The 20,888-nt window shown below is 47.0% G+C and overlaps 1 protein-coding gene across 12 annotated transcripts in view; it reads right to left on the bottom strand.

Moving 5' to 3' along the window:
* Window positions 1-630: 630 nt before the first annotated feature.
* The window catches only part of Tanc1 (tetratricopeptide repeat, ankyrin repeat and coiled-coil containing 1), a 250,878-nt gene continuing 230,620 nt past the window's right edge, over window positions 631-20,888 (bottom strand). For all 12 annotated transcript variants that reach the window (XM_004835897.3, XM_021265939.2, XM_087199193.1 and 9 more), the window contains 8 exons: window positions 12,279-12,412; window positions 10,493-10,616; window positions 9,975-10,150; window positions 8,543-8,675; window positions 7,142-7,233; window positions 5,140-5,286; window positions 4,351-4,451; window positions 631-3,759 (listed from right to left, as the gene is read on the bottom strand). In XM_004835897.3, the coding sequence (XP_004835954.3) occupies window positions 2,316-3,759; window positions 4,351-4,451; window positions 5,140-5,286; window positions 7,142-7,233; window positions 8,543-8,675; window positions 9,975-10,150; window positions 10,493-10,616; window positions 12,279-12,412 (2,351 nt within the window). In that variant the 3' untranslated portion in view covers window positions 631-2,315. The remainder of the gene's footprint in view (window positions 3,760-4,350; window positions 4,452-5,139; window positions 5,287-7,141; window positions 7,234-8,542; window positions 8,676-9,974; window positions 10,151-10,492; window positions 10,617-12,278; window positions 12,413-20,888) is intronic.

Raw genomic sequence — 20,888 nt, 5'->3', positions numbered from 1 at the left:
ACATTCAATCTTATACTCCACTTTGAAAACAAAAATATATGGGCATAGAGAGAAAAAATACACACTTTTAATGAAAAGATAATACAAATACATTGAAGAATAAGCCTAACAGTGTTCAGTTACTGGCAAAATGTTTGAGAGTTACAGTGTAACCGATATCTAACAGATACCTTGTTGCCAGTAAAAACAGACAATAAATAGATTGCTTTTCTCTATGCTTTCTTTCTATTTCAGGCAAAAAGACTACTACTGATCCTTGGATATTCTGAAATTTCTAGAAGCTGTCACCCTTATTCTGAAATTATGATAAAATGAAATTATGCATTTGGCAGTATTTATATTAAAAAGCTTTGGGGGGGGGCTGGAGACTGAACTCAACTCCTACGTGCTAGGCAAGCACTCTACCATTGAGCTATATCCTATTTTTATTTTTAGACAGGGTCTCAGTTGCCTGGGCTGTCTTCAAACTGGTGATCCTGTCTCAGCCTCAGAGTAGCTAGGATTACCTACATGTAACATCTCACCCCGCATTCACCATTTTCATGAGGGTAACAAAGATTAAAGACAAGACTGGAAGCTGTCATCAGGATATTCTCTACTTACCCACTGAATCAGTAAATCCAACTCAAATCTAGTAATAGCTTTTATTCCTTATGGAAAAGTACAGTAGTTGTGCAGAAACAAAACTACATAACAAAAGAGTAAGACTTTCACAAATATTAAAGAAAATAATAAATAAGCCATAGTAGTTATAGCAGAACTCATGGAAAGCTGATAAAAAATAATAAAGTTGTTTGTACAAGGTACACTGTACACACACTCAGGAAAAGATGTTGAAGAATGACACCAGAAGGTTCCTATTCATACAAAACCTTAATAATGCTGTTCGTAGGAACTTCGTAACAACTACTCATTTTTAAAACAGTCTGCAAATATAGAACTTCCTTCTCTCCAATTCTGAAAATAAATTTCACATCCCAACATATAAAACAAATACACTCCCACCTCTCTCAAACTAGCATTTTAACACCCTCCAATAGCACACCATTTTCATATAAAAATACCTTTAAAGCAAGGTTCATTCCTGTACCTTATCTTTACAAATGAATAATACATCAGTTTGGACTTTAGCACCTCAGAGGTGTTCATATGCATGAGATAAAGTGCCGTCACTGGTGTACTGTTAACATGCCCTAACAACACATCATTCAGTGCAATAACCAGCATGGGTGAAGTTCACAAAGAACATGCAGATATATGACTGGGGTTTTGTTATTTGTTTTTGATTTTAGTTTAACTATGTTGAAATAGTTATTTTTACAAGTCTGAAAAAAACTGGGCTAGCTATGTAATATATACAACTTGTGACTATGAAGTAATGGCTGTATAACAAAACAGGCAACAACCAACCATACCTCAAATATCCAACTTAAATATTGTCCCAAAAGGGCTCTGGAAGACTCGTTTCAGATACGATAGTAGTTTTAGAATCATTTGAGATTAATTTATAAGCTCCTCTAAGAACGCTGGTCTCAGTATTTTAGCTCAAATCTAACCACCAATCCATATTCCAAATATCTTGTTCTGATTCCACCCATCAAAAACACCTTGAAGCATCTATATAGTTCCAAGAAAGGTACTGTAAAAATATTCTGAATAAGAACCATTATACAGATAAATATTTAATCTTTTTTTTAAAGGAATGGCTAGGAAGGGAACAATATTTGATGTTCTTATATCTTGCTTAAACAACAGCAAAAAACACCCTCAGCTACCTTAGGTTTATAGTCACACTCATATTCAGCTAGAAATCATTGAGGTCTTAATTTTATTTGTGTATATAAAAATAAAATTAGGATTTGACTCAATGGAACAGTAAAACTTGAAAACTCCCATCTTTCCAAGGAAACATCATTTGGGTTAAACTTATCATTTTTCAGGAATGGATACTGTTTTCCCCTCTTAAGTACTGTGGTTTTACCAAACAGCAAAGGTAGGGAGAAAAGTGATAAAAAACCAAATAATTTCATAAGAGAAAAGCATATGTTACTGTATTCTTGGCTGTCTTGAAGTTTTAACTTGGTAAGTATAGCTAATTTTTAATTCTGTGTAGCAATCTTATTTACTGTGACTTCTAGCTACTTATTAGAGAAGTGTTTCCTACATTTTTAATACATCAATGGCATCAGATACACCCTGGAAGAAAGAAAACAGTATGGCTAAAAAGTACTTTTTATGATGAAAAACCATTTAACCATTTCCCACCAGGAGTCAACACACTGTTTCCCAAATTCTACACATGTGTCTCTTAAGGCTCACACGTTTGACTCTATGAATGATCGCTTTGGTTTCGCTGAAGTGAGGTGGCTCCTGTGGGCCTCGTTACTGACGTGAGGCGGCTGCTTGGAGATACTTTCCTGGTACAGATGAGGAACACTCTGAGGTTTCCTGCTGTCTTGACTGGGGCAAGGGGCTGGGATTTGGCACTTGTCTTCTACCTCCTTCACCTGTGCCCCATTGTGGACACCTCCACTCAGGGTGGGAACAGGACAGGCTTTGGCTTGGCTGCTGTATCCTCCTCCTTGTTTGAGAGAGGGCTTCTCCGAGTTAGCGGACTGCAGGCCAGCTGCAGCAGATGTGTTTGTGAGTAGCCCCTCAGCCACCTGGCAATGCCAGGCTCGGTGGGGAGGATGGCCCTGCTGTTGGAAGCGCGCGGTCTTGTCCATGATGCCCATGAACGGAGTGTTGCGGGGCCTGTGCTCAGCAGTGCCACTCTGAACCTGACTGACCACCTTGTCTTTAATTCGAGCATCTGGTCCTTGGACCTTGAAGCCATCTGAAAAACTACTGCTTGAAGTCAAACTACTGGTTGAACTTGACATCTTTATGCTGCTCGAAGGAGAACCGGAAGAGCCAGAACCTGAGCTGCTGAGAGAAGCAGGGTGTCTCCCATCATTGCAGTTCCCAGGTCCACCCTGGCTTGGAGGGGCCACATTCACGGCCACAGAAGCATGAGCCAGAAGCCGCTCGGCAGCTTTGATCTTGCTTGGTAAAGGATACGCGGCACCACTCTCACTGCGCTGGAGGTGGACATTCTGGCTGGGACCCAGCCGATCTCCAAAGTGGCCACAGCTGGCTCCCACAGGGAAGGCACCTGGTCCCTCCACATGCTGGTTTCTGCTCCCAGTGGCAGCTGCGGGGACTCTCCCTGGCATGGGACTTGGGGGAGGATTCTGAGAAGAGACCTGCAGTTTTGTGCTGCTGTGTCTCACACCAGACTGCACAGAACCCAGGTGTTGGTTGGTTTTCACTATCTGTGCCTGTTTTGTGGGCTGCATAACCAGCCCCGGCTGAGCAACAGTCTCTCGCAGAGACTTGCTGCCTCCTGCCCTACTCGGTGGTGACACTGGGCTGGCTTTAGACTGCAACCCTTCTTGAAGGTTTCGGATATATGGGGAAGGGACAGATGAGGATGGCTGGGACCTGGGATTTGGGGAAATAGGTTCTTCCTGTGGAGAAGTTTCCTCCTCTTTAGCCTCCTCAAGGTGAAAGTGGTCATTTAATCCAGGGGTCGGGGCATCCTCTTCGTTATCTGAGTCATCTGGTAGAGCTGGCGGGGGGCACTGCTGTTTCTGCTGCTGGTTCCTCTGGAGTTGCTTACACTCCTCTTCTACTCGAGCAAGGAGCCTCTTGATTTCCTGATTGGTGGGACAGAGTTTCACTGCCTCCTGCAGGTCAGCCAGGGCTGCCACAAACTGCCTGTACATGCAAACGGAAGACACAATTATAAGCCATGTAATGAACATGCTCTCTGTGTAACTTCCTGCAATAGCTGTGCTCAAAGGAAAAGTAGGTAGCTGCAGGAGCTCTGACCTCTTACTGTGGTTGGCAGGTTCCATTTACTCAGCTACGAGGCAGTCTGACCCAGACTCGGGCCCTGAGACACTGGGCTGGGAAGGGGGACATGCATAGGTCAGTGAGCGCCAGACTCCTGCGCCTGTAGTCCTCACCAAGCACCATCCTGCCCTCCTCCAAGTCAAAGGCGTACGCAGCGCTAGCTCTTCCCTCCGGTCCCCAGCAGGCAGCCTCACTGCCACAGGGCTCAGCCAGGGGCTGTGGTGCAGTAGGTCTCTCCTAGGGTCGGGTAGGGAGGGCCAGCTACTGAGATGCCAAGAGACATTAAGTTTGGCCATGGCTACTACCGTGCCTCTTGGAAGCTACTAGTTTACCACTCAAAGTGCCAAGAGGATCTGAGTGACCCTGATGAAACAAAACTTCCTCAAACTCCACTAGCAGGTTTGGTCCCAGAGAAAACAGGCTCCTCTAGTCAGGTAGGTGACCCAGACCTACCTGCTATTTCTCTTTGCTCTTGCCCTGGCATAAAAGGCTTCATAGGACTTGGGCTTCAATTCCAGAGCCTTGGAAGCAAATTCTTCTGCCATGCCAAAGTCCTGGTGTCAAAAGGTAAACACATGAGTCAGAAAGTGGCACTGAAATAGTTACAGGCAACTCTTTCACAGGAGTTTTCCTCTAGTGGGTGGCAGGGTATTGGGATAACTAGAGAGAGATGAAGGCAAACTCTTGTTTTAATGCTGGATAATCAGAGAGTATGACTATTCTGAGGAAATCCAGTATCGAAGCAGCACTGGTGGCTCAGGGTAGAGGACAGCGGTGGAAGAGAGCAGAGGGCAGGGGCAGAGGAGCCTGGGCCTCAGCAGCAGGCAGGAGGGTGGGCAGCAGCCTGGGGGTGGGGGGCTAGACTGGGCAGAGGGAGGATGTAGGTAACCAGAGTAGGAAGAAGTACTGAAACATCTGCTAGTTACAAATGAAGTGACTGGCAGGCCTCTGAGCAAACCTAAGGGACACTAGGGCAGGCAGGCTAGGAGAGACATTAATGTTATCTCCTGCTGACAATGCTGGCAAGATCCCTGCTACAGAGAAGCAGTTGACATGTGCTTCCTGTCACGGAAGCAGAGGAAACTAACCCAAGTGTGTTCCACCAGCACCCACGGGTGCTCATCAAGAGAGGTGCACATTCAGAGAGGAGACACAGGACCTGGCCTGCAGCAGGGCTGGCCTTTACCACTGTGGGGGTCCTACTGCTAAAGGAATGGGCTGGGGTAGCGGGGCCCGCCTTACATTTGTTTTTCTTCGACATCGAGACAAATTGAGATAGAGAGAGACTCTTAGTTCATTGAAGGGTCTCATGTCCTCCCCGAGTCCTTCTCGAGGAAACTTCCTCAAGGCATACTGGTACCGCTGGGTCGCCTCCTTCATCTTCCCTTTCTAGGACACAAAGTCATGGAACTGCATCCTTTTCCAGCACTCAAAGCAGAATGAGCTCCCACACCCCAAAGCCCCCATGTAAACCCATCGCAGCATACTGAAGGAACCAGAGGCCCGAGCGCCAAGGCAGGAGCGGGGACACTGAGAGTCCAACACACACGCTCGGGCCTCGAGGCCCTCACACACGTCTGCAGCATGTGGTCACAAAGGAAGGAGGGCTTTCCAAGGGGGCGTTCCTAAACTGCCAGATCACTGACTATCGATTGTAATGCATCAGATCATCTTCTCAGTTACACATTTTAAAAAGTTATTTCAAGAATGCTTTCCCATCTGAAGATATTCTAATGCCAGGTGTAATAGAATCAGATGAAAATGAAGCTGTTTCTAAGGCAAGTATAGTCTTGGGAAACTGAGAGCTTGCTGTAGAATAATAAGTTTCCTTTAAGAACAGCTTTAAAGCCTGGGCTTTAAAAATCAGAGCAACACCACATCATTTTCAAGGCTAAAGAAATCTATTTGCTCAGTCAGTCTCATTGCACAGCAGGTGTGCAGCTTGTGGAAAATGGCTTGATATTTTTGACATAATTGCCTACCAAAATCCATATTAAAAACACTTCAAAGCCAAAACAATACACACTCTGAACTCAATTTCAAACTGATTTCATGCCAGGAACCCTGCTGGATCATGCTGTATACCTATTTATTTGTTATTATTAAAAAATGAAAAGGAAAATAAACCTACAACAAAGCAAATAAAAAGGATTAAAATGTATAGTGGGTTCTTTTTCCCCCATAATTTTTTAATTCTACCTAATAACAGGTCTGGAAAGAACAGTGATCTATGTACATGGCCTATACTTCTATCTAAATCTGGGGTTGGAAAATTACAGTTTGCAGACTAGATCTGGCTGCCACCTGTGTTTACAAATAAAGTTTTAATGGGACACAGCCATGCTTCACCAGCACAGCAGAGCTGGGTGATATGACAGACACCGTAGGCTTGTAATCTGCAAAGCCTAAAATATGGAATATCTGGCCTTTTATAGAAAAAGTTTGCCAACCTTTGATCTAAACTGACATCTCATTTTGGAAAATTTAAAGTCAAATTTATTCATCTGCAAGTCATATTCTATTTCTGAGGGGAAATGGGAAAAAATTAACTGTCTCCTAAATAGCTAATAATTATATTTGACTTGACTACATTAAGTAAAAATATTTCTAGAAACAGTTTCAAAATCCAAGTTTATAGAGACTAAATATTAGATAGTAAAAGGCTGAGAAGCTAGGTGTGTTGGTGTACGCCTGTAATCTCAGCACTTGGGAGGCTGAGGCAGGAGGATCACCATGAGTTTAAGGCCAGTCATGGGTACACAGTGAGTTCAAGGACAGCCTAAACTACATAGTGAGACTCTTTCTAAAAAAAAAAGCTGGAGAGACTAAATCTTTTTCTTCTGAAATATCCCCTGGGTGGTCCTCTCCTGTGTGTCACATGACTGTTGCAGCACTGTGCTCTGAACTCTGAGGAAATGTGAAGGCCAAGGAACCTTCTGTGGGGCGAGCCAGGTGACAGAGAGGTGACTCCTTCATGCCATGGATTCAAGCAGAAGTCACATCTGCATCCTCAAGGATTAGTTCAGAAATAATGGTTTTCAGGCAGGAAGAGAAGTGCTTTCTAGGGAAGGTTCTACTGTGAAGAGATGCATACACTCTGCACCTGAGGCAGGTTAGCATCCTTTGGAACTCCAGCTGCCACTAAGCCCCATGTGCGCTGCACAGAAGCACAGCTTCTAAATACCAGACTAAGGGGCTGCTGGGAGCCAGGCTCGGCAGCACAGAGAGCAGTGGGACCACTTACTTTGTACATCACATTTCCTTCTTCCATTAATTTCTGTAAGAGTATAATCAAAATATCAGGTTTGGAGGTGGCCATCGCCCAAGCAGCATTTCCTGCAAAATAAACATGTTTTCAGAGGCGCTTTCAAGGTCCAGGGGAAAGCTGCTCGGTCTTTCTGGGTCCCCTCGGCTGCACATCAGAAACAGCAGAAGCCCAGGACAAGGATATGGCTGTGGGTGTGCAGACAGCAGTGTGAGAGGAGAGGCAGTAGGCAATGGCAGGTTGGTTGGCTCCTAACTTAGTTTATGTGGAACCAGGCACACAGGCGGGGAATGGCACCAGCACAACCTGTCCTTAGTATCCTATCTCTGTTGAAAATAATGATGAGAAGCTGAGACCCATCCTACCCCTCTGAAGGGGATCTCAGGGGATGTAACAGAACCAGGCCTCGGCCATCTCCCTAGCTTCCTGCAGGCCCATCATGCCAGCAATGGGCCAGGCTGGCGTTCCCAAGTCCTCACATATCTGCCCTTCCTGTCTACTCTGAGGCCACTCGGCTGGGGCCCTCCTGCGCGTCCTTGGCCAGCTTCTCTCCGGGCCACACGAGTCACAGCATTCTCACTAACCCCACTCTTGACACTTGGGGTGTTATAGGGAGGGGTGCGGAGAGCAGCTCAGAGGCTTGGGTAGGCTTGCACAGTGACTGTCATGTACTGTGACCTGGGGGAGACCATGTAGCCCCCCTGTGCTTTAGTTTGCCTGTGTAAATGATAGTACTGTCACTGCCTACTTACAGGGCTATGGGGAGAGCAAGCTTAGGCTGGCTCTGGATGTTGTTAACTGCTTAAGAATATTAGCGAGTATCATTTCCATCACAGGGCCTGCCCAAAACTGCTCCTTGCCAAGGCCTCACATACCCAAACATGGAGGCTCTAGCAGCTCTTCCTCCTCACACCGAGCAGTGTATGATGAACCACCCTATGGAGTAGCCTACTGTCTTGTCTCCAACACCGATGGGGTCACGGTATCCCCAGCTGGCTGACCACCACTGCTCTAGCTGGGAGCTCTCAGCACTGTGGAGGCTCGGCCTGCCCTACTGTTCAAGCCTGGCTGACTATGCCCTGCTATGGCTCCTGAGTGTCCCCAACATCCTTAGCCTCTGCTTTCCACCCAGATTGGCAGTAGTAGCATGAGCTATGTAAACATTTTAGATGAGACAAGGAGACAGAGGAGGAGGAGAAAGAAAGGGTTAAGATAAGGGAGAAGAGGGAGAGAGGCAGAGACCAAGAGAGAGAGCCCTCTCTCCTGCCAACCCCTGACATCTATCTCACCCTGTAAGCAGGCAATCTTTATGCTCCTCAAGTCACTCAGAAGACAGAAGCCAGCCCCTCTCCCTGCTGAATGGAGGAGGAATTCACTGACCTAATTTGGCTCCTTTTCTGAGCAATGTGACCACAACAGAGGTATTTCGACAACCGATGGCTCTGTCCAAGGGCCGCATTCCACTGTGGTCCACGTGCTCAATCACAGCTCCCTTCTCGACCAGGTACAGCACCTGCAGGGGACAGGAGGCCCTGAGGAGCAGCACCAGGAAGGACAGCGGCCACCCAGTGGTCTCCACATTCTGATTTAGCTTTACCCCTGCTGTAGATGGGGCAGGCCATCAGAGATCCGAGAGTGGAAATGAAGTTGACACAAAATGGAGAAAAGTAGTTAAAGCTCATAGCCAACACCTTTTTTGCTGAAGTGACCTTGCTCTCATTGACAAGGAAAGCGGGCAGATGCTCCAGGCAGGCATACTGTGCGCACACCCCAGACAGAAAGTGTCTGCCCCGCTTCCCAGGCCACAGAAAGGAAACAGTCACCTTTTTGCTGAAGGGAATTAGCAGGTGGGCACCTGCAGAGGGCCAGCATGCTCGCCAGGTGACAGCAATGGGCACCTCTGAAGCATCAGTCCACCCGGCCAGGGTCTCACAAGGTGGAAAAATTAGCAGCATGGGACCAGAAGGCTCTTAAGGCTCAGGAAAGACGCCTGATGAATATTGGGACTGTAAAGATGGCACCTTTCAGGCGAGGGTACAAATGAAATAGCCATCTGGGTAAATAATCACTTTGTTTTCTTACTAGAAACGAAATCTGTAGCCAGTTTATATTTTCATGTGGATCTAACAGGATATATTTCCTGTCAGTCCACCAGTTATTGAAAATGTTACCAAAGAGGTTAATATCTAGAATATATTTTAAAAACTCCTACAACTCAACAGTAACAAAACCAAATTAAAAAGGATTTGGGTGAAGGACTCAAATAGATATTTTCTCCAAATATGATATACAATAAGCATATGAAAAGATGTTCAGTTTCATTAATATTAGTGAAATGGAAATCAAAATAGCAATGAGATATCTCACACCCATTAGGATGGCTACTATTTAAAAAACAGCAGAAGATAACAAGAACTTGAAAGGCTGTGCAGACACTGGAACCCGGTACACTGTTGACAGGAATGTGAAAAGGTGTGGCTGCTGGGGAAGACTATGAGGACCTCCAAAATGAAAGTCACTGTATAATCCAGCAATTCCATGGCCGAGTATTTAGCCAGAAAATTGAAAGCAGCATCTTAGGAGATATCTGTGGGTATACAGGTTCATGTATGTGTTTGTAGTACACATACTTTGTAAGCAGGTAATTTTTAAGCTTTCAAGAGTATAATAAATCTTCACTACAGCGACCCTGGGATGGATTGCATGTCACAGAATTAGAGAAAACAGAAAGGCTTTCACGGCCAGCACTCGGGCACACACACCGATCATGCCTTAGCCAGTCTGACCTACCCAGCGCTGGGCTGGTACTCACGGTCTCGGCGTCGCCATAGAAGGCAGCCAGGTCCAGTGGAGTACGGCCATTCTTGTCCGACTGGTCTATCTCGGCTCCTTCTTCAACCAAATACTGCACCACCGCCCGGTGACCCTTCAGGCAAGCCCAGCTCAGTGCTGATAGACCCTCTTTGTCCAGAGAAGAAAGGGCAGCACCTGTGAGGAAGGCCGGTGACAGAATGTGATCGAGGCAGAGCCAGAAGCAGAGGCTCCGCGAGTGGCACACCAGCAGCATGGCACAGCGGTCCACAGCTGAGCCATACAGCCGTGGGGAAGTCAGATGCCCATGCCCAGGGGCCAGCACGGCAGCTGAGCAGGGGCACACAGGCTGTGCTACCTGTTCTCTCTGCCGGATGGGTTAGAAAATCCCCGTAACCAAAATGAACTCCTGTAACACAGTGACTTAACGTTGGGGGCAGAAAGTACTGAGTGGGTCTGTCAAAGCTCTTTGTCTATGCAAAAGAGACCTATGTGGGTGACAAGGTGACTTGCCGCTACCTTTAGAGAGGAGGAATTCCACGGTGCTCAAGTGCCCTTCACAGGCAGCCACCATGAGGGGCACCCGGCCCTGCTTGTCACTCAGGTTCACGTCACAGCCGTGTTCCAACAGCAACCTCACAATCTGAAAGAAATGGCTGGATTATAGTCTTCCTGCTGCATTTGAAGCCACATTCTCTATACCCAGGCAGGTTTCTCAGTCTTTAAAAGTAGGCAAAAGACTCTTTTCTTTTAAAAATCCCTTTAAGTGGTGTGATTTGTGGGGCCTCTAATTCTTTCAACTGTATTCCTTTGAAAAGAATCTTTTTTCCCAAATACATGCCCTTTTTTTTTTTTTTGATACCAGAGATCGAACTCAGGACCTTGCGCTAGCGAGGCAGGCGGTGGAACCACTGAGCTATATCCCCGGCCCTACATGCCCTTTTTTAACATCCCCACTTCATTACTGTATGAAAACCAAACATACAGGCATAAACAGTAATCTGGGGGCTACAGATGTCATCATAATCGGGTAATGACAGGACAGCCCCGATGGGGAAGGGGGATAACTAAGGAAAACGCAGTCTGACTAGGGGTGAGCAGCGGCTGGTGCTGGTGCTGAAGCCATGCAGTCAGCCCTCTGTACCCCTGGGGTGCACATCACTGGATTCAATCAACAGTGGACAGAAGGGAAATGTTTTTACAAATTGCTCCTGTACTGAACATGTATAGATTGTTTTCCCTGTCATTATTCCTTAACACAATATGATGATTATTTATGTGGCATTTGAATTATGTATTAAAAATCATGTAGAGATGATGTGCATAGGTTATATGCAAATACTGTACTAAGCCATTTTACATAAGGGACTTCAGCCTCCTCAGTTGGGTATCTGCCGGCATCCTGAGGGATGATGGTGTCTACTGCAGAGTGTGGAGGGGGGCAGGTGAGCAGGCTGCTGCTCAGGCAAGGTCCTTTTTGTAACACTTGAGGCTGGGAGGCCTCCCCATCTGGGGAAACTTCTGGCACAGCTTCGTGCCAGAAGGAGAGGCTCAGGCTCAGCAAGAGCTTTTATGTCATGCATGGCACGGGGAGGAAAATAAGGAGCCTGGCACCTCTTGGTCACTGTGCCAGTAGGAAGGGCTCTATCCAAGGGGCTTTCTCTGGCATTTTACCCACTGCATCATTACAGTGGCCAAGGGTGACATATTCCCATTGCTTTCCAATTGTTTTGCACCAACAAATGTTTTCCTACTCCATGACTTAGGGAAACAGACCAGGACAGCCAGCCATGGCAGGGCATTTTTCCTGTAATGGCCCTGAGATCCTTTTATTTGTATTTGTAACCTGCTGTAGAGGCTGGGTAAGTTCGAGGTCACTGTTTAGAGCTAAATGATGAAACACTATGCAAGGATTCCTCACTCCTCTGAATTAGAGACAGCCATGAAAATGCATGCTTTTCTAAAGAGCACAACAGAGCTGCTTTTTCAAGTATGTGAGACCAACAGGTTACAAAACGATAGCAGCTGATGTATTGGAGGAAATCTTCTAGGACCACAGAGGACCCAGCCACCCCAGCCCCTCACAGTTAGGGGCGCAGCCGTGGGTTTGTGGCAGGGCTGCCAGTCTTGCTCCACAGCCTATGGGGCTGACTGTGCCGCGCTGTCAGAAATGTCTGCCTGCATCCAAAAGTCCTGATGGCATAGGCAGAAGCCAGGGGTGGGGAACAGACAGGGCCTGGGCCAAAGGTGCGCTCAGTTTGTCCCCATCATCATTTTGGAGGCACTCAGGAGGCCCATGGGGTACCTGCCAGTGCCCCTGGCGTGCCGCACAAAACAGTGGGGGGACCCCTCTCTTGTTCATCCGAGATACAGCAGCACCCCGTTCCAGCAGCAGCTCGCAGATCTCCAGCTTCCCTCTCCCTGCAGCGGCAGTCAGGGCTGAAGGAAAGGCACAGGGGTGGGAGGCAGTTAGTAGGTATGGACTACTGGCCACAGAGGCTCCGACCCTCATTTCTGTCCTCTCCCCTGAAATCTGGGTGGGCTCTGTGACAGCCATAATTAGTAGGAGACAGCAGAAGTGGATGCAGTTCTGCTGTCTGGGCTGGGTCCTGGGAGAGGTACCTTGCCTTTCCTTGAAACACTCACCCCTAGAACCCAGATGCCATGCTGTGAGGAGACTCAAGCAGCCCTGTGGAGAGACCCACAGGCCCAGGGAGCTCTTTGCGGACAGTGGACACCAGTTGGCCCACCACATTCATGAGCCATCCCAGAAGGGTTCCCAGGCGAGTGGAGCTGTGCCCTGCCCATCAGGCCTGAAAAGTCCTCAGCTACTAGGTTTGGGCTTTTTTACAGCAAGAGATCATCAGAATACAGTGCAGCACAAATGTGAATTGGTATTGTCCAGCTAAGCCTCTCACCACCAAGTCAAACTTCACTCAACAGAAATAATTCCTGAGGCACTCAAGAGCAGATCTCTTCACTCCTGCATTGATGGAGCTTAGAACTGCTTAACAAGACAAGAAACTTCAAGTTGAGAAAGAAAACTGCGCACGAGATCAGTTTGTACAGGGTGTAGGGTGCTGGGCTGAATATACAGGTGGGGTGATGGGGGGCCAGCAGGGTGATGGTGCAGGGTGCTGCTGTGGAAGAAGGGCTGGGCACAGGCACAGCACGGACACAACAGAAATGGCATGGAGGGAAAGACCCCTTACGTCAGTGGCTGTGCCCTCCACGCCACTTCCTGATTCGTGCTTCTGCTGTGTCACGTGAATCACTGCCTTGAAAGGATGATAGCAGGTAGCCAGGACAATCGCTCTTCCCCCGACAAGACAAGAGGTCGGGGTTGAGTGGCATGGGATGGGTGCTCTTCCGGAGGGAGCAGGCACAATGCCGAGGAGGAGGAAGACAGTCCAGTGTGATGTCTGCTTGGGACAACTGTGTTCTAAATACAGCCCTGAGTCTATAAATCCCTGCCTTCCAGAATAGAGCCGTGTTCCCAAGAATCAGCAGGGCAGACAGACCCCTCAGGAGGAACAGAGAAACACAGGCATGGTCCCTTTGCAAAGCATTTAAGGCCAAATGCCAGTAGACTTAGGAAAACTGTCCAAAGCCATGGGTCAGGCAGGTGAACGGGACATGATGGGGACGCTCACTTGCTGCTGGTGGGAGCGAAGGCAGGAGATGGCTCTGGGAAAGGGGCCAACCCTGCTAACTCAAAGATGCAAGTCTCCCTGCAGGCAGCACTCTCCTCACACCTGGAACGGCCACCAGCGGGGATCACATCAGCAAATAGGTGCAGTCCAACAGGGGACTACTACACATCACAGAAAACAAACACTGTGCCACTGAACACAACACATGTCAGTCGTCCCACAATTGATTCACAGAAACAAAACACCAAAGGACACACAGTGGCTTCATTCATATACAGTTCAAAAATACCACTGCAACAGAAGAGGGGACCTTGGGGGCCTCCTTCTGAAAGGAGTGGGACTAAGCTCAGTCTCCTGAGCTCCTTGGCACAGCTGGGTCCATCTGTCCTCTTCAGACCCCTCGCAGGACAGCTGGCTGGTGCCTCCTGCCTCTGTGCCTACCATGAAGCTGGGGGAGTTGGGGGTTGGGTCCTAACCAGCATTCTCCTGTGGTCAATCTACTGCAACCTCCCATCCGTATGCTGGTCCCAGGAGCCACACACACACAAGGGGCAGATCTGACAGCTGGGCCTGATCTCTTGGGACAAACAGCAGCTCCTCCAGTGAACAGTCTCAATGAACTGTCCTCAGGGTCACAGTGCAGCGTGGCCAGGAACTTCACATGTCACGCCTGCCTGATGTCACCTGAGCCCTGTTCCCAGCCCAGGGACCTGCTCCTCTGGAAAACAAGGTGAGACTCATGGGAGAGGGCCAGTGTGCTGGGCAGAACTGGTCCTGGGAACCTAGGACATGAATGTATGTGGGAAGGTGGCAGAGAAAGCACAACCTCTCTGTTCTTCCTCAGCATAAGCCAGCTCTCCCTTTGCCTCTGGCCTTCAGCCTCCCTGCAGCAGAGGTACAGGCCGCAGTGGTGAGGGCACTGTCCTTCCTTGCTAGACTGGCCCCTGGGCCTGCCTGGATCTGCTCACTCCCCCCGACTGATGGGGCCTGCAGGTCAGCACCACTCTTTGGAAAGGTAGGTTTGAAGGGCTCTGACCTCACTCTTGACATCTTGATCTGCCTTTGCAGCAGATAACACTGAAGGGCAGGACAGGGCACCAGAGTGGGTGGCATCTGTTGGCTGTCAAGATGTTCCAACGTCCAAAGCGACGAGACACAGCAAATTCTCACTGTGTGTTCTCCTCAGACTCTCCAGGAGATCACTACTTCATGAACTGGCTCTCCAAAGTGCTAACTGGTAAACCGGCCATAGACCCAAGAGAAGCCACAGCTAGTACCAAAATATGTTTGTAGTGAGTCCATAGCAGAAGGACCATATACCAAGGTCCCAGAGCCCAAGGGGACTCCTCAGATCCAGAATCTGGGGGTCATGGACATAACACAAGACAGGCATCCTGTAAATGAGGTTCTAGTCCCATCTACTAAGTCTGACCTTGACAAATCATCAAGGTCTCTGGGCTTCAGTTTTCTCATTTGCATAGCTATGGGAGTGAACCAGATCAGATTTATGGAGTCCAAAGATTCAGCAAATGTTTAATTCTAATTTCATTCTATAAATGTACCTTAACTATTTAAAAAAGTAAACACAATACCTTCCACCATATCTGCGGTTACTAAGCTTTAACACTCAATGCTACCCAGCACATTAACCTGAGTGACTACAGTAACTTGTCCATGGGGCAGTCTTCATAATGCTCCTTCTGGCATCTGTCTAATGCTGGAACACACAAGACTCCCACACCAAAACCAGTATCCAAGGTGAACTGTCTGTGCAACAAGCATCTAAGTCAAACAGTCCTGATGTCTGCTGCAGGGAACCCTTGTTTCCATCTGTTCCTGCCACGGTTAATAATTCCTAATAACATGGGGCTTGGGGACTATTTCATCACATGTGCCACCCCAAAATCTACCTTTGGCCAAAGGGTTATTTTGCACTGATTATTTTGAGAAGCTGCAGACACAGGAGAAGCTGTCCTTCTGTAAGAGAAATTTCCGTCTCTCCAGAAACTGCCCCTTTAGAAGGATGTCTCTGTCCAGGAAGAGCAGGACCCATCCCCAGAGACTCCCATCCCGAGATGTGACTGGACAGTGCCAAGCAGACCTTGCCCTTGCCTTGGGTGCCAGGCCCAGATGCCTCTCCATAGCCTCATTCCGCATCTTCATCTGGTTTTCAGGGAACTGTGGTACTGAAGCCTGAAATCTAAGCCTCCTCTCTGAGAGATACTCATTTCTCTCCCATGAACACCAGAGATTCTTCCTGTGTTAATAAACTTCTGTGTGTTTTCTTGTTTCTTTGATTTTGTTTTTGCAGTTCTGGGGATTAATCCAGGGCCTTCCCATTGAGCTACATATACCCGCAGTTCTTTTTATTTTTCATTTTAAGACAGGGACTCACTAAATTCCCCAGGATTTGCAATCCTCCTGCCTCAGTTCCCCAGAGTGGTGGGATTACAGGCACGCACCATCACACCCAGGTTTATTTTCTTCCTGTTAATCTGTCTTTGGTTACAAGAGTCCATCCTCAACTAGGAACTATGAGTGGTAAGGAAAAAATTATTTTTTCTTCTATACTGTGCAGTAGTGGATTGATGTGAATGAACACAATTCCTGTGAGTGGTTCATGGGATGGAAGAATCTGGGTGTTGAACTGACACCCTGGCTGCTGCTTCTGTGTGACTCCCCCCTGTTCCTTCTCTGGCTGCAACTGACCAGGAGAGATGAACCAGAGGACGGACATGCAGGCACACACAAGTGTGCATATGCACACGCACACGTGCACATGCACTGCAGAGAGAGGCAGGCCCAGGGTGAGTGCGGGACTCCATGGGAAGGAACAGACACAGGACTGACTTCTACTTGAGAAGACTGAGGGAGCCCATCCACCCAAGCAGTTCATTCTTTTATTTGGTAAACAGGCCTTGTCTCTATTAGAAATAGGGCCTTTAAGTTGGGATTTTGGTTGCAGCTGCTGCTAAATTTTTGTAATAGCAGCACATCCAAAATGACAGCCCAGCACTAAAAATAGGGGCTGTGTTTAGAGAGGCGTCAGAGAGGTGTCAGAGAGGCCTGGGGCTGGAGCAGCTGACAAGGGAGTGAGAGTGCCACCCCAGGTCTGGAGACTGGGTGGCTCCCACCTCCTTCTCCCCCTCAGCCTGACTTGCTGGGTGTTTGGTGATTAAGTTCCTTTTGAGGGGATTAAGAACCCATCAGCATAGGCACACTTTGAGATCATATTCTACACACAAATTCCTAATGAAGAGCTCCTTTCCAAAAGATGCTGATAGACCACAGGGTGGGCTTTGCCTCCTTCTACTTGGAGTATTTTTAGTCCCTTGCTGCGAACTCCTAGGACTGGATGCAGTTCAAGTTTCAGCAGCCACAGGGACTTCAGGACACCATATTTGGAAACAATGGAGACTAAAAGATAGTCAGTTACACGCTTAAGAAAACAAAAAAGGGCAAAACTCACTCAGGAATTCCAACTATTCTGCTAGAAGGGCAATCTCTGAGCTGTCACTGGACTCTATTGAGGGTCACTGCACTCTAGTGGCAGGTGGGGGACCTGGCTGGGAGCAGAGAGAGCTCTGCCAAAGGGCACTGCCTTGCCTTCTGGCCAACAAAACATAGAGATGAGGTAAGAGGATGTGGTATGATTTGGAAGCTCTAAAAATCACTGTAAGCACAATACACTTTTTAGAACTCAAATTGGACACAAGTTCTTTTCCTAGCAAAATCCTTAACAAGATGGCATCTGTGTAAGTAAATGCCCAAGAAAGCACATATCACTTTCTGACAATCCTGAATAATTTCACCTCTGTCTTCTGTCTGCAGAGCATTCGGGGATTTGTGGTGGCAGATGCTCATTTTAAGAAAGATCTGATTGACACTTGACCATTGTGAATTTACTAAAGCATCAGTGAGAAATAGTTCTTTGTACTACAAAATGGATCATTTGCAGGGATCTGGTGTATGTTAAAGTTCTCTGGGCAAAGATTTGATTCACAAAAACTCAACTATCAACTTGCCAGGCACACAATCATGTCATCAACAGAGCTGTTTATAAAATGTTACTGCAGATCTGTCACTCAGTGCATAAGTTGTACCACCCCGTCACAGGCTGGCTCAGAACCACAGATCATTATTCCCCTCTTTTGCTTCCAGACCATTTGGAGACTTGGGAAGAAGAGCGAACAGTCAGAGGCAGCTCTGCCCTGGCAGACAACTACCTTTCAGACACTGCCCACCTAAAATCCAAACTCTCGCCACATCCAAGCTGAGGACGTGAGCTAAACTTGCTGCACTTGCTGAATGCACTTCTTGCCAGTGAAGAGGGTGATGTGTGTGGAGTGGCTCAGCTTTGTGTGTGTTCATTTGTGCAATGTATTTACTGTTATATTGGCCCTTCCCATCTTTTATAAAAAATGAGTGGAAATGGGGGAAAAAAACACACGAAAGGGCCAATATTAATAAACAGCAGGGTTCTCCAAAATCTCATCTAATTATGGCTAAGGTGGAAACTGTTAGATGTGACAATGGCAGTGATGACTGAGACTCAACCAGAGACTTGACAGACACACTCCACTCAACTGGAAAGGAAAAGAACCAAACCGAAGATGAGCCCAAAATGTTGACAATTTCTAGGCTATTTCGTCTAAAAGGTAAAATGTAATTAGGAACTTTAGTTTTTTAAACTCTGCAAATGACAGGTACACCCCACTCTTCCACTGCTGTCCTAAGAAGCTGCCATATCAGAGGTGACCACGGACTGTCCCTGAGAGTCTCAGAGAGGCTGGCCCCAAGCCCTGCCTGAAAGCAGCCCCTCCCTCAAAGTCAAGGCCGCACGGCTCCCCACCCTCCAGGAACACAGCTAAGCTTCCCAGACCCCAGCCCTCCCTGCTGTTTTGTTAGGCATTTCCTCCCATCTTTTGTACTAGTCAGAAGCACACAGTTTCCAAGGCCTATAAATTCTTCATCTTTATAAAGCCTGAGTGAGCAGTTATTTTTATCAAATCTTCGACAACTTAAAGGATAAAATGAAAATAAAGATTGCTCTTACTGAAAAGAAAACAACTGTAATTGTACCAGGAAACAACTCCCCTAGCCCTGGGGTCTGCAGCAGGCCCCCAACACGCCAGCCTCACCAAGGCTTCCCTGGGCAGGCTCTGCTCTGTGACCTTGTATCTGGGAAGCCAGCGCTGCCCAGATGCTTTCTGAACTTAACAAGTCAGTTGTTCCTAACTTATTCCTTAATGTTCTCCATTTGACAAAACTCTCCCAGGAAAGCCAAGCCTTCAGAGGGCCACTCTAGGCCTGCAGGGTCAGGCAGGTCTGGCCGGAGCCAAGTGCAGGGACCCACATGACAGGCACAGACAAGCATCATGTAAAAGTGTGCCCCCTCAATACCCTATTTCTATGCAGCTATCTTTGAGAGGTTAAAACTATGACAGGAAAAAATACCTATAAGAGGTAAAAAAAACAAATCTGAGGAACCAGAACACACTGACCACGTTACCTGACCATATTAACGATTCCGTTGTACAACATGCTGTCAGTCTTTGGGCACGGATTAGACTAACATGAACCTCACACTGCCAAGGGACTCCTCAAAAAAGTAAAACATACAGGGACAGGGATTTAGCTCAGTGGTTCTGCCGCGTGCCTCGCAAGCGCAAAGTCCTGAGTTCGATCCCCAGTACCAAAAAAACCCCAAACCATACAGCACCCACTAGATAGGACTTCACATGTAATCAAAATTCTTTTGTCATCTATGACTTCATCTTCCTATAATCACTGTAAAGTAACCAAGATTTTTATCACTAAACAGTCACATACTATATGACGATCAAATGTTTATCATAAGTTATTAATGGTACAATGATTAACATTATTAACTTAATACAACTCCGGCCACCTATCATATCTATTGACCACTTGTCCCTTGCTGAGTGTTGTGTAGAATATCATGGGTGAATTTTGACAAGAACAATTTGAATGAGATGCACTATTATGTCTACCTTACTGAGGTAAAGAAATTAGTCACAAGGGTCCCATCACTTGCCCCAAATCACAAAGTAAATTAGGAATTTAACCCAGGCAGCTAAATTAACCAGGAGCCACGCTCTTAATCAAAATAGAAAGACTCTAATATATTTCAGTAGTAAACTAGGACATTTGTAAAGCGCTTCCCACATGATGCTTCATAGCCCTGCATATTTATAAATTCATTCCATACAAAACCAGCTTCTACAAGAAGAGTACTATTCCTTTTTTTTGAGACAGGGTCTTACTGGGTAGTTCAGGCTGGCCTTGAACTCACCATGTAGCCCAGGCCGGCCTCAAACTCATGGCTGCTCTGAGAAGAGTATTATTCCTATCTCTCTGTTACAGATGAGAGATAAAATGAATCAGAAAGTTTAACAACTTGCCGAAAGTCACACTGCTAGCGGGAGTCTGGTGGCCCCTGAGTTCCTAACTCCTACACTGCTATCTCCAGAAAACATCCAGCTCATCAGACTACCGTCAACAAGTGCTGATTACAAGAAAAGTGCTAGAAAATGCTTCTGTTTTCCTGAAGAAAAGTTATGGTTTCTCCATGGCCTATAAGAACAGTCTACAATGACTGTGTTTCCTTCTAAATCTAGGTGCATGGCAAACTAAGGCTGGAACAGTAAGTCAACTTAGGGCCATGCAAGATGACTTTACGGCACACACATCCTGTCCTACTCCTGACTTGATCTTTTTTCCTAGTCATATATGTATTATTTCAAATATGCCTCTTTTCATCCTTTGAAAAATGTCTGCTATAAATAATGTAAATGTAATTTAAAAACAATTTCCTAAAACACAGGCAGCATAAATCATATTTCTTACAGGCTCTGTTCATCTAAATATCTGTCAGAAGATCGCAGCTCAGAGCAGCTGTCACTTCTAAAATGTGCTAAGGATGTCTGTGTTCTTGGTGGGTCAAGTCTCACAGGCAAGCTGCTGAAGCCCCATCTGCTCCTTCTCTCTCCCGACCAGTTCAGCACACACTGGGCATGACACAGTCATGTGCAGGGCAGTGAGTGGAAAGGGGGCATTTTCACAGAACTGGTGAAAGAAAGTTTACAGAGCATGAGTGAGAGTGCAAGCGAGAGCAAGAGGCAGAGACAGAGGCATACACACAAATGGAGACTTCAAATACAGCTTTCTAAGCAATTCTGAAAGCAATAATTCTGACTTCTTTCTGGGGAGCAGAAGAAACACCCAAGACTCAGTGAGCA

Source organism: Heterocephalus glaber, unplaced genomic scaffold, assembly GCF_053883595.1.
Source record: "Heterocephalus glaber isolate CG9 unplaced genomic scaffold, H.glaber_assembly_v1.0 deba00000347, whole genome shotgun sequence".
Classification (NCBI taxonomy): Eukaryota; Metazoa; Chordata; class Mammalia; order Rodentia; family Bathyergidae; genus Heterocephalus; species Heterocephalus glaber.
The sequence above is the reverse complement of the archived record's forward strand: the minus strand, read 5'-3'. Positions and strand labels throughout refer to the sequence as shown.